General features: G+C 37.9%; 1 protein-coding gene across 1 annotated transcript in view; it reads left to right on the top strand.

Moving 5' to 3' along the window:
- RICTOR (RPTOR independent companion of MTOR complex 2) overlaps positions 1-17,207 on the top strand; it is an 83,386-nt gene that overhangs the window by 7,741 nt on the left and 58,438 nt on the right. The window contains exon 3 of the mRNA XM_031051491.2: positions 12,018-12,115. Coding sequence (XP_030907351.1) covers positions 12,018-12,115 — 98 coding nt within the window. The remainder of the gene's footprint in view (positions 1-12,017; positions 12,116-17,207) is intronic.

Below are 17,207 nucleotides of genomic sequence, written 5' to 3'. Positions count from 1 at the left end.
CCTAAATTCACTGGTTTTGTTCTTCACTATCTAGACTTGACTAAGCTCGTTTTAGGTCTAGGTGCTACTTACAGCTGTGGTTTTGGTGACATCTGACCTTTTATTCAGGTAGCTGCTCCTGTAGCAGTTCATAAAGCTGCTTTTACTGCATTTATTTTAGTTACTGTGTAGAAGTTAAATACACTTCATTGTTTGTAATGTAAAATGGAAAGCACAAAAGTTTTTAATTCCCTTTTAGTTGGAGAGATGGGTAGTTAAAGAAATTCATGCTGTTTATCAGTGGTACTTTGAGTAATCTTGTGAGTCTCAGACAAAAAGGATGGCAAAACAGTAAAAATGAGCTGGAATAGCTACTCACCCGTATTTGAAATGGCTGCTGTTGATTAGTGTGGTTAAAATGAGAGGTGCATTTCTATACAGCATCTACATAAATTTCACAACAAATAAACTACAGCTGTTGATTTAAGACTGTAGAATGATTAGTCCGAAATACTTGTAAATAGAAGTAAGGTATTTAAAGCAAAACAATATGGGCTTGATTTGTGGAAAAAATATAAAAGTAACGAAGAATAATTTCATTAGTTGCTTCATGTAAAATGTAGTAAACAATACAGGGATTTTTTTGTGGGTTTTTTTCAGCTGTATAAAAGGTGGATTTTCTGCATGAAGTGTACACACTACACAAAAATACATATGTTAAGTAACTGCTTCATACAGACAGATTACTGTCAAGAACAGCTGTTGCCTGAAAGTTACTGTATAATCTTTTTCCTTTATTACCTTATGAGCATCAGTGAAGTCAGAATTCAGCTTTAGTAACCTCATATGTACAGAATTTCGTATGTGCTCATCTCCTCTATGCAAACCATGAGTGATTCTCATAGGTAGACTTACTGAGGGGTTTCTGGTTTTTTTTTTGTTTTTTTTTTTTTTTTTTTAATGACATGTAAAGAAAAGAAATGGAAAAAAGTTACTGTTTCCATAAATGGGGTGTTTCCATCTCAGTTTTTTAGGTTAGCTTGCTACTTCAGTAGGATAGATTTTTCTAAGTTGAAATTGACTATCAAATTAAGTATCATCTGTGTTTAAAGAATTGCACTTGTATATTGTGAAATTCATGAATATGGTGCTTCCTGTCCCTTTTCTGAAAATGATCTTTCCAGGAGAGAGAGTAAAGTCTTGAACAGTCACAGCAACAGGCAGATGAGACCTGTCCTGTCTCTGGTACAAAGGACTGGATCTCCCAAGCATCATCAGTGTACTATTCTAAAATCTTCTGATTATAGCATTTTAAGGAGGGTAGTTGTCTTACCACGCTTTCATCACAGTTTAAAGGTTTCCTGCTGCAGTTAGTGCTGTTTGTGAATTACTTGCACTTTCTAGTTGTGTACCTTTATTAATATTTGAGCATGTTACTATTTTGCTTCTTCCAAGTCTTGCCAAATTTGCCTTCATGTCTTAATTGGCAAACCAAGTCATCATACAGCCACTAGTGTTGCTAGGCTTTTATTTTTTTTCTTAAATGACACCCTGTGTAACAGGGTATTTCTGGGAACAGTGGCTGCCTCCTGACAGCTTGGAGTTTATCTGTAAGGGCCATTTAACTGAACAACATTATGAGTTTGGATTCTTGAACAAATTAAAATGATGCAGAGAATAATCTGAATGTTAATTAGGAATATTCTTGAAGATACGATCATATTTCTCCCTTTCACAAATTTCCTTGTGATGTCAGTAATAGTGTTACCAACTTGATTGTCAGTTTGGTAATGCTGAGAGGAATACATGATCAGAATGCAGAATTGGTGGCAGAAAAAAAAAAGAAGAAAATGGGTTGGAGGAACTGAAGATGATTTTCTAAGCCATTATGAAGAACTCACATTCAACATTCAAATTTATAGCTGATGTTTTGGAAAGTATTAATTTGATTTGTATACCAAGATAACCAGTGTTGTTGATCTGGGAAAGCCTTATTCTCCAGCTTTTTACTGGCTTTTGAGTGTAAGAACAGCTGTACTGCTTCAGCCTTGTGTTCTGTCTCTGAAGTAGCTGATAATTGATGCAGAGGAGAGAGTACAACGACAGGGCAAAGAAACATGTAGTCACACTGCTATGGAGTGTTCCCCAGCCTCCAGCATTTTGTGCCTCTGTGTTCATTTTGTTGTCTTGTTTCCTTCTCTCTTCCTTTTGACAGTTTTAGATAAAGTTCTTCTAGAGTTTGTAACTACATATTCTGGAATAATTTGTGTTTCTGTTTAATGCAAAGTGGTAATGAGAGAATTTTATTAGGAGAGTGTAATCACCACTTGGTTTTAGTCATCATGTATATAAAGACTGTATATACCAAGAATGATTGCTACGATTCTTGTCATTAACATCATGTCTTCCTGAGAGTTGAGGACCTAGTGTAAATATAAAGGGAGGACTAAATCAAACATTTGTTCTCTATGAATCGGCAAGTTACTTAAACAACAGGGTTTTTTAAACCTGCCTTGGTACCTAACTTTAATACTATTTTTATTATTGGTCTTTGGGGAAACTCATGTAGGTCAGTAGTTTGTGTACTGCTATAAAGCAGTGAAAGAATAATTTATCAAAAGATACATGGAATTATTTTTTAAATCAGCATTGTAGCTATTCTTTGGAATGGTCTTTCAGTTTTTTCTGTGTTCAAAATCTAAAGTTATTTTAGGTTTAGCAATGCCAAATAATTTGTGGCCAATCTTCGGCTTTGTTCTCTGCTTCTCTTGAAGTAATAATTCTGTAGCTTTAAATGCTAGACTAAAAGCTGTTAACATTTCAATTATAGCAGTAAAGCAATATTGTCTACGAATTTGGTATATAAGATCACACTCTGGGAATAACTAGCATAATTCCAAATGTGGGGATGTAGGGATGGCTCTTCTACACACATAATCTCAAGCTCTTGGTTAGAAATAACGCTGTAATTTGGAACGTGGTCCATATTTGAACTGCTGTCTTTGCTTCAGGATGACTGCAACACCAGAATGAGTATTTGCTGTCATCTTTATCCATACTTAAGAACATGAACAAAATTACCATTTATAATACTCTATGCACATCTGCAAAAGAGAAATCTTTACAGTTACGATAGGCATTCAGACTTTCCTCTTTACTTGCAGAAGGTTAGATGTACACAGCTAAGTAGGAAGCACTAGACTCCTAAACGTAATCGTGGTAGAAGACTTTCTTCTTACCTGAGGTTCTAGAGATTGCTGATCCTACGTTGGATATAGTCTTTTGCACTGCTTACTAATCATTAGACAATTTTTTTTCTTTTTAATAATGTGAATTTCCACCTGATTGATGGAGGAAGAACAGTGCTTTGCTTTCTTTGCTGACTGCCATGAAAGAGACAAAGAGTGCTTTTTTTTTCTGCGTTACTGAACCACTTTAATCTAGTCAGTTTTTTTAAGTAGCAAGAATGAAAATAATCCAAGTTCTTAAGCTTTTGTTTTCTTTCTGTTTTCATGAACTTGAACAACTTCATTGTAATTGTGTTCAAAATAAAATGCTTTTTGTATTATTTACCCATGGAAGCGATAGGAATCAAATAGGTACATTCTGCAGAAATCGCTGAGTTTGGTCACCTGCACTTTTCAAGGGAATGCTCTTGATTTTTAAGATTCGTTATACATTGTGGGGTTTTCTTAAATCTAAAATTTATCAGAATTATTTTGCAAAACATAAGCAAATACACGGCGAATAAAATTAACACAAGAGGCAATATAGGCCTACTGCTGAACGAGGTGGGTGCCCTGGAGACAGAGGATATAAAGAAGGCAGAGGTGCTGAACGCCTTCTTTGCCTCTGTCTTTACTCCTGCAGACTCTCCATGGGGGTCCCAGATTCCTATAGCCCCAGAAGGAGTCAGAACAAAGGAGGAGTTTGCTTTGGTAGATGAGGATTGGGTTAGGGATCAGCTATGCAATCTGGACATCTATAAATCGATGGGTCTGGATGGAATACACCCACGGGTGCTGAGGGAGCTGGCGGAGGTCATTGCTAGGCCACTCTCCATCATCTTTGGTAAGTCGTGGGAAACAGGAGAGGTGCCTGAGGACTGGAGGATGGCAGATGTCGCGACAGTCTATAAGGAGGGCAAGAAGGAGGACGTGGGTAATTATAGACTGGTCAGCCTTACCTCCATCTCTGGAAAGGTGATGGAACAACTTAATCTTGACACCATCTCTAGACATATCAAGGACAAGGGGATCATTAAGAACAGCCAGCATAGTTTTACCAGGGGGAAGTCATGTTTGACCAACCTTACAGCCCTCTATGATGAAGTAACTAGGTGGATAGATGATGGTAGAGTGGTAGATGTGGTTTTTCTTGATTTCAGTAAGGCATTTGATACTGTCTTCCACAGCATTCTCGTAGATAAGCTAAGGAAGTGTGGGCTTGACAATCAGGTAGTGAGGTGGATCAAGAACTGATTGAAAGGAAGAAGGCAGAGAATTGTGGTCAATGGGGCAGAATCTAGCTGGAGGTCTGTGACTAGTGGAGTCCCTCAGGGGTCGGTGCTGGGACCAGTGCTGTTTATTATTTTCATCAACGACCTGGATGAGGGAACTGAGTGTACCCTCAGCAAGTTCACTGATGACACTAAACTGGGAGGAGTGGTTGACACACCAGAAGGCTGTGTTGCCATTCAGCGAGACCTGGACAGGCTGGAGAGTTGGGCAGGGAGAAACTTGATGAAATTCAGCAAGGGCAAGTGTAGAGTCTTGCATCTGGGGAAGAACAACCCCGTGTACCAGTACAGGTTGGGGGTTGACCTGCTGGAAAGGAGTGAAGGGGAAAGGGACCTGGGGGTCCTGGTGGATAGGAGGATGACCATGAGCCAGCAATGTGCCCTTGTGGCCAAGAAGGCAAATGGCGTCCTAGGGTGCATTAGAAAGGGTGTGGTTAGTAGGGCAAGAGAGGTTCTTCTCCCCTCTACTGTGCCTTTGTGAGGCCGCATCTGGAATATTGCGTCCAGTTCTGGGCCCCTCAGTTCAAGAAGGACAGGGAATTGCTTGAAAGAGTCCAGCACAGAGCCACAAAGATGATGAAGGGAGTGGAACACCTCCCTTATGAGGAGAGGCTGAGGGAGCTGGGTCTCTGTAGCTTGGAGAAGAGGAGACTGAGGGGTGACCTCATCAGTGTTTACAAATATGTAAAGGGTGGGTGTCAGGGTGATGGAGCTAGGCTTTTTTCAGTGATATCCAGTGATAGGACAAGGGGCAATGGGTGTAAACTGGAGCATAGGAGGTTCCACGTTAACATCAGGAAGAACTTCTTTACTGTAAGAGTGACAGAGCACTGGAACAGGTTGCCCAGGGGGGTTGTGGAGTCTGCTGTGTTGGAGATATTCAAGGCCTGCCTGGACAAGTTCCTGTGATGTACTCTAGGTTACCCTGCTGTTGCAGGGGGGTTGGACTAGATGATCTTTTGAGGTCCCTTCCAACCCTTGGGTTTCTGTGATTGTGTGAAACATAAGCATCACACTATACCAGTGCAAGGTATTTTTCACTTTACTGGTTCAGCTGTGATAAAAGCATTTTAACAGTGATCATAGAGGATGTCTGTCTGGCTTAGTATTCAGTACTTATTTCATCATAATAGTAACTGTATAAACTCGATACGAGCAACTGTTTGTAGTATGTTTTTACTTCATATGTCTAGAGTGAAGGTGTATCTCCATTTATAGTACTGGGGTTCTGAAAATCAGGCTGAATGTAAATTGTTCACTAAGTTTTTTTCAGTCTGGCACAGTGGAGCTGGTGCATCAATATAAATAATTCAGGAGTCATGTCTGTTGTGCAGTTTGCTTTTTGTTGCTTTCTCTTCTCCCATTGTTCTCGGAACTTGGTTGTTTTTCTGTGCAGTTTCCACATTTTGAATTAGATGTAAATTAAGAATACTCCATGTTATGAGATATTAAATAATAGTCCTGATTATTTTTTAAGCAAATTGATGATGGCAGGATATGCCTCCTCATTGTTATTTGATTTCATTATTGAAGGTAAAAAGTGTCTTAGCAGATTGATTACTTCTCATCTAGGCTTAGATAGACACCTTTAACAACCTGATTTCTAATATTTCATTGCTTTTATTAACTGATAACTAATTGCTATTTCAGTTGGAATAGAAGAAATTGCATTCATGTTTCTAGTTGGTGAGTGTTCCGCTCAACTTGCATAATTTTGGCAGTATGTAGTTTAATGAGCCACAAAAAGCAGCTTTGTAGCATATGGATGCCTATCACTTGGACTTTAAAAATTTCTAATGTAGAGGTGTACAGCAAGTTCACCAGGATCATCCATTTATTTCCTTCAGTCAGAGAAAGATATCTCTTGTATTCTTAATCAATGATGAAATGCTGATCTGTACAACTTCCTCCTTTAACGGGAGTCTTTAGGCAAATTTAGTCTCTTATTTCACTTTTGGCACTGTATTTTCAGTAGGTATGATAGTTGCTAGTGCAGCCTCTCACTTGAGTTTACCTACTGTATGTAGATACTGTCCTAGCATCTACCAGATGATGCACATAAATTATACATACCTCAGTTTAACTCATTATGCGTGACTTCAGAGTTCCTAAATTATTTGTGTGCTAGAGCCTACCATTCTTTTTGTTTGGTTTTGTTATGTTGGTTTGTGGGGGGGGGTGTTTGTTTTGTTCTTGTGCTTTTTTGGTTTTTTTTTGGGGGGGGTGGTTTTTTGGGTTTTTTTTTGTTCACATATGCATAATAAAATAGTTAACTGGCATGCTGCTAGTATACTGAATGTTGTCAAACAATCCTGCTAAATCTGTCAGGGGAAAAAGGTTGTCATTTGTGCTAATACAGCTATTGCTGGTCCTGTTTCATCCCTGCATTAGATGCAGTGCTGGCTGTTTTGTATAGCTGGAGCTCTGTGGTATTCTTGGGAGAATAGGATCTGTCAGAATGCATCATGATTCTCACTGGGAAGAGCAATGTCACAGTCCTTTAGGGGTGAAAAAAGGATTCAAGCCCTAAAAGGTTATGAGAGTTCAAAAACAAATCAACAGCACAACTTTCAAGACTTTTAATGTATATACGTCTGTGGATTACTTTGAGTCATAGAGAATCATGGAATTCTTGAGGATAGGATTTTAAAAACACCAGTGTTGCACTCTGTGCTGAAGATTATCATTATATGCACTGGATGTTAATGGGTGCAAACAGTTGGGGGTAAGAAACTGGTGTATGAGAAATGCACAGAATGGATACCTGCTACTTGAAAGTGCTTGCTGTCCAAAAAAGAAAGCAGGTATGCAGTAAATGAGACAGTAATGATCAGGAAGCTAAGCTGTTGTTGCAGAATATAAGTATGCTGGCTTGAAATGTTTGTACATATCAAGTTTTCAGCTGAGATTTGAGGCAAAGTGGCTTTGTATACATCAGTGGGGACAGTATGCCAAGTGTAAAGTGCACGTTAAAAGGGAAAAAAAGAGTCTGGCTTTTTTTCTAATAAGTGCCTTCTGGAAAGGATATGTCCCACTTCTACCACTCTGCTTGTGAATGGCTTGTTAGCACAGCCACTTCTGCATGGATTTTTGTAAGACTTTAGTTTGACTCATAGCACAGCAGAAAACTAACATAGCTAAAGAATTAAAAAGTATGCTGCTGAGTTAGTATTATTTTAATGTGAAGTTGATAGCTGCTGGAGTAGTGTAAAGGATAGGGTGTATCATATAGTGGGACAGAATAGAGAGAAGGAAAGTGCATCTTTTGGCACAAGAAGTAACATCAGCTCAGTCATTTTGCACAGCTCCACCCTTAAAGAAGTACCATGCCAAAGAATGTGAAGATACTCGTCTTTCGCTATGGGCCAGCTCGAGATCATAGAATCCTTTATGTTGGAAAAGACCTTTAAAATCATAAGAGTTCAGCCATAAAAATTACACTGCCAAGTCTACCACTGAACCATGTCCCTGAGTGCCACGTCTACATGTCTTTAAAGTACCTCCAGGGATGGTGACTCAACCACTTCCCTGGGCAGCCTGTTCCAATGCTTGACAGCCCTTTTGGTGAAGAAATTTTTCTTTATGAGTCAGCATATCAGTAGTAAATGAGGTAAGTCAGGAAAGAATAGACTTTTGAGGAGTCTTAAAATTACTACAAGTATCATCTTTGTCTTTCATTTGGATAGCAAAGTAAAAACTTTTGAAGAGCTCAAGACTAAGGGTTAACCAGAGCTAAGAATTCTCAGCAGCAGTGGTCTGAAGTGGGGTCCTAAAAAAAAAACCAAAAAAAACCCCACACAAATGAAAACCCATCATGTAACCAAACAAAAGAAAGACCCCAACAGCCAAATAAAAATGAAAAGGCTTTGTCAACACCAGCATGAGCTGTTGAGAATGAAATGTTTGGGCCATGATGTTTCTTATTTTGGGAGATGACTTTAATTTTGTGCCATGTTTTTTCCATTTCTGCATTAATCAAAGTTCTTCAGTGCTGTTGCATGAGATTTTGTGACAGGAAGATACGCAGTGCTGGATCTAAACTTTGATTACAGGAAAGCCACATGGCTTAGTTGGTAGAATCCAGAGCGTATTTAGTCAGTTTTCAAGCCTATTTTAATGAAAGGACAGACTTGCAAGAGACTATATCTGAATTTGTGAAGTTGTGTTGTTTTGTTACATTTTTTTTTACATCTGCCACATGTGGAGTTTCATTAAGCCTGCCTACCTTCTCTGTTGGCTTTATTTTTAATAAAGATAAGTCATGCTTCAGTAACTAAGTACATTTTCTACTTCTTTCTAATATATGATGAATCACCAAAAGGGGAAAAACAGGATAGCCAGTCTTTCCTTGGAGTTAGTATGTCACAATTTTTTTTTGTTAACTTTTCTTGAAAGATGTTTTTTGCAAGAAGGTGGTTCTGAGGTTTAAAACAAGACTTGAACTGGCAATACTTGACTGAAAAAGCTTCTGCAGTCTTAGTTCTTTCTGAAGTAGTATGCTATTAGAGGATATTTATTTCCTTACCATTGTGTTTTATCTGCAGCAGTAGTGCTGTTAGTATAATCAAACTCTGAGGCAGCCAACGTGTTGTATTCATATTATTGATTTACCAGTGGAAACATCTGTTGTGTTCTCAGTTTTCCCAGTGTTGTGCATCGTACACTGTAGTCCCCACTTTTCTTCAAATTACTTCATTGTTAGTGAAGCTTCTGGGAAATACCTGGCTGCTCTGCTAAACACTACGAAGATTGCTTTCCTCAAACTTTTCTGTTCCTCTAGAAATGAGAATTTCTTTCAGCACAGAGGGCTGTGTGAAGAGATACTGCTGTAACTGCAGCTTTTCACACAGATGTAAAGTGTTTTTAGTGCGCATTTTAATTAGGCGGCCTCATTATAAAGGTCTGCCATTGATACAGATTTGTCAACATGGGAAATGGTAGCATTGTCATGTCCTGATTTCTTCATATCCCAATGGGCTGCCTTTCTGCACAGCACATCTTGCTTCCTTCTGCATTAGTGCTCACTTTATCAGGTAGCTGAATGTAAGAGTTCATTGCCAGCGACATGTAAGAGGTTTTGTGATCTGTCTTGTCCGCATAGTGAGCTGTGTTTCGGTAGAGGTTTACCTGAAGTATGTAGCCATCTGCACTTAGAAAATTAAAACTTCTAAACATATTTCTAGTAATTTTAGAAAGTTATTGTTGCTACTTGTTGTCCAGAGAATTGAAGTAGAACGTTCTAGAGGGTGTACCCCCCCTCCCTGCCGTCACCTAAGGCAGGCCAAAGCATAGAAATCAGCCAAACTGTATTATAAAGAAACCAAATTATGACAAATTTTCCTCTCTTGTTATGTTCCCTTGAAATTAGGGGCTGTGGTTTAGACTATTTGTAGTGCTGTAGCTGTCACAACTTGCTTGTTCTTAGTGTTTCTCTTGTTCTCCTTTTTTATGGCTTATGCTATTGCAAACCTTTCAAACTGAGTTAAGCCCTGGAAAAGTAAACTCTGCAGAGGAATCTTGAACTTGGGATGGATCTAGTAAGATTTTCACTGTCTCTAATTTCTGTGATAGTATCAGATTTCTTATTTTCAGTGGCTGGGCTGTGGGGATTCAAAGAGGTGCATGCATGTGTTCCAATTTAAGTTCAAGGTTACTGGATGACAGTTTCACTATGCTTACTGTTCTGCAGTGCAAGGTAGCTCAGACTGCATTTGTGGCTGAGTATCCAACAACTGACAACTTACCCTCACTGATCCTTTACAAAAAGTCATGAGTATGTGTTGTGGCAATAGCATGTCTACATGTGCTAATGTTTTGTTATAAGCAGTGTAGTCAATGTAACTGATTCCCCTTATGCTTGAGTAGGCATCTTGCAGCTAAGCAGGTAAACTGCTTTCAACTTCATTGGCTGATAGACAAGATCTCCATTGACTACAATGCATTTACAGGTTTACACATCTTAATTTGGGTGTCCTATTCTTTAAATACTGTCTTGTACTCTTGATGGTAGTACATAAAAGGGTCTTGTCTTATGTGTGTATCCTGATGAGATGGCTAGTTATGTCTGCTTTTTCAAATTTGTTGTCTTTTAAAGTTTTTTAACTGCATAAAGTGATTAAAAACTTAGCTTCATTTATAGAGAGATGGTGAAGGAGGTGCTTTCTTTACATCTCTGACACTTCTGATTTCTTTTGTGTTATGAAAAATATACGAATATCCTTTCAGGATAAACAGAGAAATAAAAAACTATGTGGTTTCTGCAAATTCAGCTGTATTACAAGGGGATTAAGGATAAATTCAGCCATAGCTGTTCACACTGCAGTAGGAAGCAAGTTTCTTTTACTGAAGCTAGTGTGGGGTATCGCACACTAAACCCTTCTCTTTGCTGCTTTCCAGATGTCTGGTGTTTGGACTCTTCCAGCTTTTTCTAAAGACTTCATTTTATGTAATGAGGTGTTTTTGGGTTTTTTTTTTCTCCTTTTTTGGTAATGTGATACTTTTTAAGAGCTCACATCTGCAGCATAGCCTTGATATGTCATTTATTTCAAGCTACAGCACTGTTGATAGCATTGTTGTTGTGCCTATAATACAATGTCTACTTGATCCAAGACTGCACAAGAATCCTGCAGTTAATCCTTCTCCCTTTGAAGACTGTCCTGCTACAATACCACAGTGTACAGAGCTTACTGCAGTTTGTGTTTCAGTAGTTCTGTGTGCAGCTCTCTGTGCCCAGCCTCACTCTGTACTCTGTGCTGCTTGGCCCACTCTGCTGCAACTCCCCCCAGCCTTATTCCCAAAGGTGGAGCAATATTGTCTCTTCTCACCGTGTTTGGTAACCCTTTTCCATTTCCGAGACTGGAATGCAAGGTCATCAGTTGGTGTTTGAATCCTTGTTTGTAGTTTTAGTTGAGGTTTTTTTGCCATTGGGATAGTGGACACTGAGGAAGAAAGGGCATGACATTCCTAGTCCCCATATATCTTGTAGTTCACTTCCCATGTCACTCAAAAGTTCTAGCCCTCTAGTTATAGTTTAGAGTGATGTAGAGGGAGGTTAATATGGAAAGCAGAAAAGAGCCTTGTTTACCCCAAATCCCACCAACCCTTTGTCAGGAGGGAAAAAAGTCAAGTGCAGCAGTAACATGCTATCTTTTTACTGATGTCTTTAAATGACAAGGGGGTTACGAATAAAGCTGTTCAGTAACGAGACGTTAGGATTGGAATTTTATATGCTAAATGAATATCTTTGTTAATTGTAAACGGAATATATTAAGTAAATTTTGCTTTAAAATAGAAGTCTCTCTTTTCTGTGTGCTTTAGCTTTCATTCTAGAGAACTTCGTATGCCTGATTTTGGTTCTAAACATAGATCAAATTGGTCCTTCTTGAGGTGAAAATGAATAGCGTCCTTTATTAAGGGCTGGAGAGAGCTGTTACATTTAGAAAACTTCATGTTGAGTGCATGTGTAGATTTTTTACTTTTTCTTCAACTGTATTTGCTAATAACCTGTTTTCTTTTGCAGAACCCTCTGATAATATGAGAGAGATTCTCCAAAATGTAGCCAAATTGCAAGGTGTTTCAAATATGAGAAAACTAGGTCACTTGAATAATTTTACTAAGGTAAGAGCTTAAATGGTGTCATAAAACAAATGGTGGGTTAAGTTGCACAAAAGCTAAACATTGATTCCTGCTTCACAGAATTAACTCAAAAATGTGAAATGCCAACTCCATTGATGTAAACTGACAGTGTGGTAAGGTTGAGGACTCTATCAATGAGTATGATATGGTGGTTAGGATGTTAACAGAATAGTAACAGCAACTTCCACTGCAGTTTTCCAGTGAAAAAAAGAATTAAAGGGGTGATTTCTAGTCTGTATTGTTGATTTTTGAGGTGCTTTTTCCAAATGCATGCTTCCAGATCATAGGAATGTGACAAGTACTTGCCTGAAAGTACAATGTATATGTTGGAAGCTGTCATTTCGAGTTGACAGGAGGCAAGAATTAAAAACCTACTGCAGGATGAGAGTGTAGGCTGAAGAAAGAGGCCAGGAAAGGCCTTCAGAAGTAGAACAAGTACCATATTTTATTATTTGTTTTTTTGTCAGTGAGGAACCTGTAGAAAGGAGCAGAGAGAGCTGATGGGAGATCCGTAGTGAGTTAGGAAAATGGTGCTTGTTGTAGCATACTGAAAGGTTGTGGTTGGACCAGCGTTCCGTTTATAAAACAAGGGAAAAAATGTTCCTAGTCCATGAGCTAGGAGACATTTTTGAGCTTCAGTGTGAGTATTACCTTAATGGGTGGACTGAAACTCGGAAAGAATTGTACACATTTCCGACAGAGCACTACAGATGTGGCAGTGTGCATGAAGATGATACTGCAATCAGTGGTAGCCAAGCAACAAGGTAGTTGAGGAGAATTTTGTGGGAAAATTAAGGTTAAAAGCTAGTAATGAATCATTAAGTAAGATAACCAGGAGGCTACTTGACATTTTTGAGGCAATTTCAGGTGAAATAACAAATGCTCAGGGATGGTTTGAGGGACCAATTGGTATGAGAAAGACAAAATGCATAGACGTTGAAGTAGACATGCTTGTTGGCTGTTAAAAGCACTCCTTGTAAGATTGAACAGCTCTTCAGTGGTATTATTTGTGATTCAGTTAGCAGGAGGTACTGAGGACAAAATCACTAGTAAATAAATCTATCTTCTAGTGCATTATAACAAATCTGTAAATACTCCATTTCCTGAGTTGGTCCAGGGCGCATGTAGGTTCACAGCATTCACTGAGAAACTGAAATTAGTTATAGTGAAATCTCTTGTTTGGGTCATTGCCTAGTTCTATCTATCAGACATCCACAATTGACAAAATGTTGCTGTTTTTACTGAGATTCCAAACTGTGTTGCAAGAAATCCCTTTATTCTGATAGAAAAGGCTGATGCATAATTTTTTCCTTTTTGTGCTAACCTGAAAACTTTTGAATGTGAGTGCATCCAAATTCTGTAGTTGCCTTAAAATTAAACAGCTGGATTAGATTTCCAGATTCATGGTTCCCAGTGAAAAGGCAATATTCAAAGCTATGGATGTTAAAATCGTGTTGATTTTACTACTGAAAATCGTATGTTAAGCCCCCTTGGACGTGGTAAAGTTTTAAAGATGCATATTGTAATCAGAGGATGAACCAAAAACTCTTTTAAAAAGATAGTTTTGAAAAATTGAATTATTTAATAATTGAATATTTGATGAATATGCTCTTTATGTTTAACCTGGTGTTAAAAATGGAAAATACTTACAAAAACACAAGGAAGGTTTTCATAAATTGGAGTTATGACTGGCAAGGAAGTATGAATTTGTGGAAAACCCACTTGCTAATGTGAAGTATTACTTTTGAAGACAGACTATAGTTCCTAACCTGGGTGTGATTGTGAATATGTGAGAATCACCCTACTCTATTTAATGTTGAACACTTGTTCTTACAGTCATCTCCCTGGAATATCTGCTTTATAAATGTTTGCCTTGTATGTTTCCTTTTGAAAACTCTGTATTTTTGTTTGAGTTTTAAGTGCAGTTATGAAAGTAGGTGAAGGTTGCAAATTGTACTGTATTATCTGCCTTGTGGTTGGAGCAATTCTGTATTTTTTATTCCAGTGGTTAAGAGTGAAAGCCTGGAGCTTGGGGGAGATAGTTTTATTTCCTTTTTGCACTCTGGCCTTCTACCATGAATTGAAATAGCCTCAGTTCCCCCTTCGTGAAATAGGAGTGTGGGGAACATAGATGTGCTGAGACCTGAGATGCTTGTATAATGTCTTGGAATAACGTTGAAGATGAACTTGATTTTTTGTAAATTCTTCCATTTTGTGATGCATTTTTGAAAGTTGTCTAGAATATTTGTCCTGTAGACAGGAAAGGACCTTTCAAAAATTTTAAATAGCATATTTCTGATAAAGTAATGCAGAAAATATATAAAATGTAACTCTCCGGCTGGAAATACTATTCTTGTTAAAAGAAAATGTCAGCACCAGTCTAAGCAGTTGCTGCCCACTGGCCCAGATTTTTCCTTCAAAGGCTGGGCAGATCTCACATTTGGAAGAAATACTGTTCTACTTTTTTGGTCGGGGAAGCAAAATTTGTGTATTGATGTAAAAACAATGTAAATTAATGTGCATTTTCCTGACGGAGACTGTGATAGATATCTTGAAATTAATATAAAACTTGATGTCTCAGGTATGTTAGTTTCAGGTCTCTTTCCTTGAAAGAGGACTAGATTTTTGAGGTGGTGTTTGTTTCTTCTACCCCATTTTCTTAAGGAGAAAGAAACAAATCACGCAATGGTTTGGATTGGAAGGACCTTAAAGCTCATGTGGTTGCAACCCACCTGCCGGGAGCAGCAACATTTTCCACTAGACCACGTTGCTCCAAGCCCTGTCCAACCTGGCCTTGAACACTGCCAGGGATGGGGCAGCCACAGCTTCTTCTGGGCAAATTACCCTTCAGAAATTACTGAGCTAGACTCCAGTTTTTATGCAGAAGTTAAATATATAAAATTCATTAAAATGATAATGATCAGCAGAATTTGTTACTTTGTCTGCAAGGATAATACCATAAGACAGGTAGTTTTTTTGAAGCTTGCATTCCTAATTGGCGTAACTCCCTTTCATTTGTCTGTCCCTTCAAGAAAAGCGTTAACAAGTAATAGCCAAGTCCCCACAGCACTCATGCTTACTGTGCAAAGTAAGCTTAACATGATGCTTTAGAAAAACTTGCATTTCATTCATCAAGTTTTACCTAATAACTTCTTAATAAAAACCTTACTGCTCACATTCTTGACACTTTGGCTGCAGAACGTAGGTTGTTTTTACCCATCAGGCACTGTAAGGTTTCTGCTCTAAGAAATTATCATTCCCAGTCTGGTGATACTCAGGCTGTGGAAAGGTATGTTTTAATGTTGAGCAGTGGAAAACTTAGAAAGTTTTTTCCTCATCTGGTGCTCATCACCTAAATAAGTGAAGCTGCAGTTTGTGGGCAAGATTACAACCTAACCTGTGTTAGACAAAAATAATTTTGTTCCTTTCAAACCAACTGTATGACTTTTTAAGCTAACCTGAATTCTGAAATGAAAACTGTTTGAGGATTTGACCTCCAATAAATGGTCAGTGATACCTTCAGTTGTCACAGCAGTTCACAAGCTTGGTATGTGCCTTTGGCTTCAGTAAGCTGAGTAGGATTACCAATGTTTCATTTATATGGCCAGCTACATAGGGTGAGCACCTTGAAGTTTCCCAGCTTCTGCTGATTAATACCAAAACATCATGGTTACTTGTTTGGGGTTTTCCCCACCCCCATGAGAAGTAGTAAGTGATAAATGACTGAAAACCAGAAAGAGCTGTACAATTATATTTACCTAGTGGAAAATACATTTTGAACTATTTATTTAGAATCCTTTATTATAGAAGGTTTATCCCACTGTTAGCTTCTGAGGGATCCTCTATATCTTTTTTAAAACTGAAAGTGTATTTAGATAATGAACAGGAAAAAAAAAAAGAAAAGATCCACAGGTGGTATTTATAGGGATTTCTATCTTTCATTCATAAAGAAGGTTTTTTTTTACAGACAAAATGAACCTTAATTCATTTTAGCTTAAGCATAGCAATTGACTAGGCAACGTGGTATGGTAAATAATATTCTAAATCTTCCAAAAACGAATTCATCATTATTTAATGTGTCTCTACTTTTCTGCTGTTTATATCTGTTAGGTTTTGACTATGCTGCTGAATTTCACTATACAGGTATAGATGGAGTTTGGGGTGATAGAGGCTTTCACTGATTCTGTCTCAGTCTGATTCATAGTCCGTCATTTTAGAGTCTCATTTGTCCTCTGCAAAACCCAGGTATCTTAGAATCTGAATGTAGTATTTACTGACGATAACATTCATCCATGTAACTAAACCACAATGGGCAAAACTTGAAATCTCAAGATGAATCTTGTAGCAGATATAAACACAACTGCTTAGGGGCATTCAGATGTGGAACAAACCTGGAGAATTAATAAGTCCAGAGTCCACAATTTCAGTAGAGGCTTCTCTTCAGACTAGAATCTACTGAGTAGTCTTCTCATAAATATTATTGGTGATTGTTGAAACTCTATCTTCAAAATTGCAGTGTAATAATTACATGTGGATGCACAGACTAATATCCTGCTTTTACCTAGTAATAGCTGTGACTATGCTGTTAAATATAAATTTGAATGGTCTTGGTGTGGGCTTAGCTTGTGTATGCTGTTGACCTCCTGTGGTTTTGTTGTTTTGAGCTACTGTTTCCAAGACATGTTGATGTGTTACTCATATTGCTATGACTCATCCAAGTAGCATGAAAAGCTCATAGCTGACAGTAAACATAAAAAAAAACTTTTCACTGTGAGTTAGTCACTGTCTGGCCTAGTGTAAGTACCATTTTGTCCTAATATTAAATCATACTCCCAAAAAGTCTGTGCTATTACCATACATTTACTGTTGTATCAAACATTTTCAATTTTAGAGTTGACTTGTTGGAAGTTTTAACAAGCAAAGTATTTTCTGTGTATTTGTGTGTATATATAGAACTAAGCAGCATTTAATTGTGTATATATAAAAATAAATACCTTTTGCAAGATATATTTGTATGGAAATATAAACATATTTGCATTATTCCAGGCATTTACATGATATGATAATCCGCAGA

The sequence above is a fragment of the Melopsittacus undulatus genome, chromosome Z (assembly GCF_012275295.1).
Source record: "Melopsittacus undulatus isolate bMelUnd1 chromosome Z, bMelUnd1.mat.Z, whole genome shotgun sequence".
Taxonomy (NCBI): domain Eukaryota; kingdom Metazoa; phylum Chordata; class Aves; order Psittaciformes; family Psittaculidae; genus Melopsittacus; species Melopsittacus undulatus.
The sequence above is the reverse complement of the archived record's forward strand: the minus strand, read 5'-3'. Positions and strand labels throughout refer to the sequence as shown.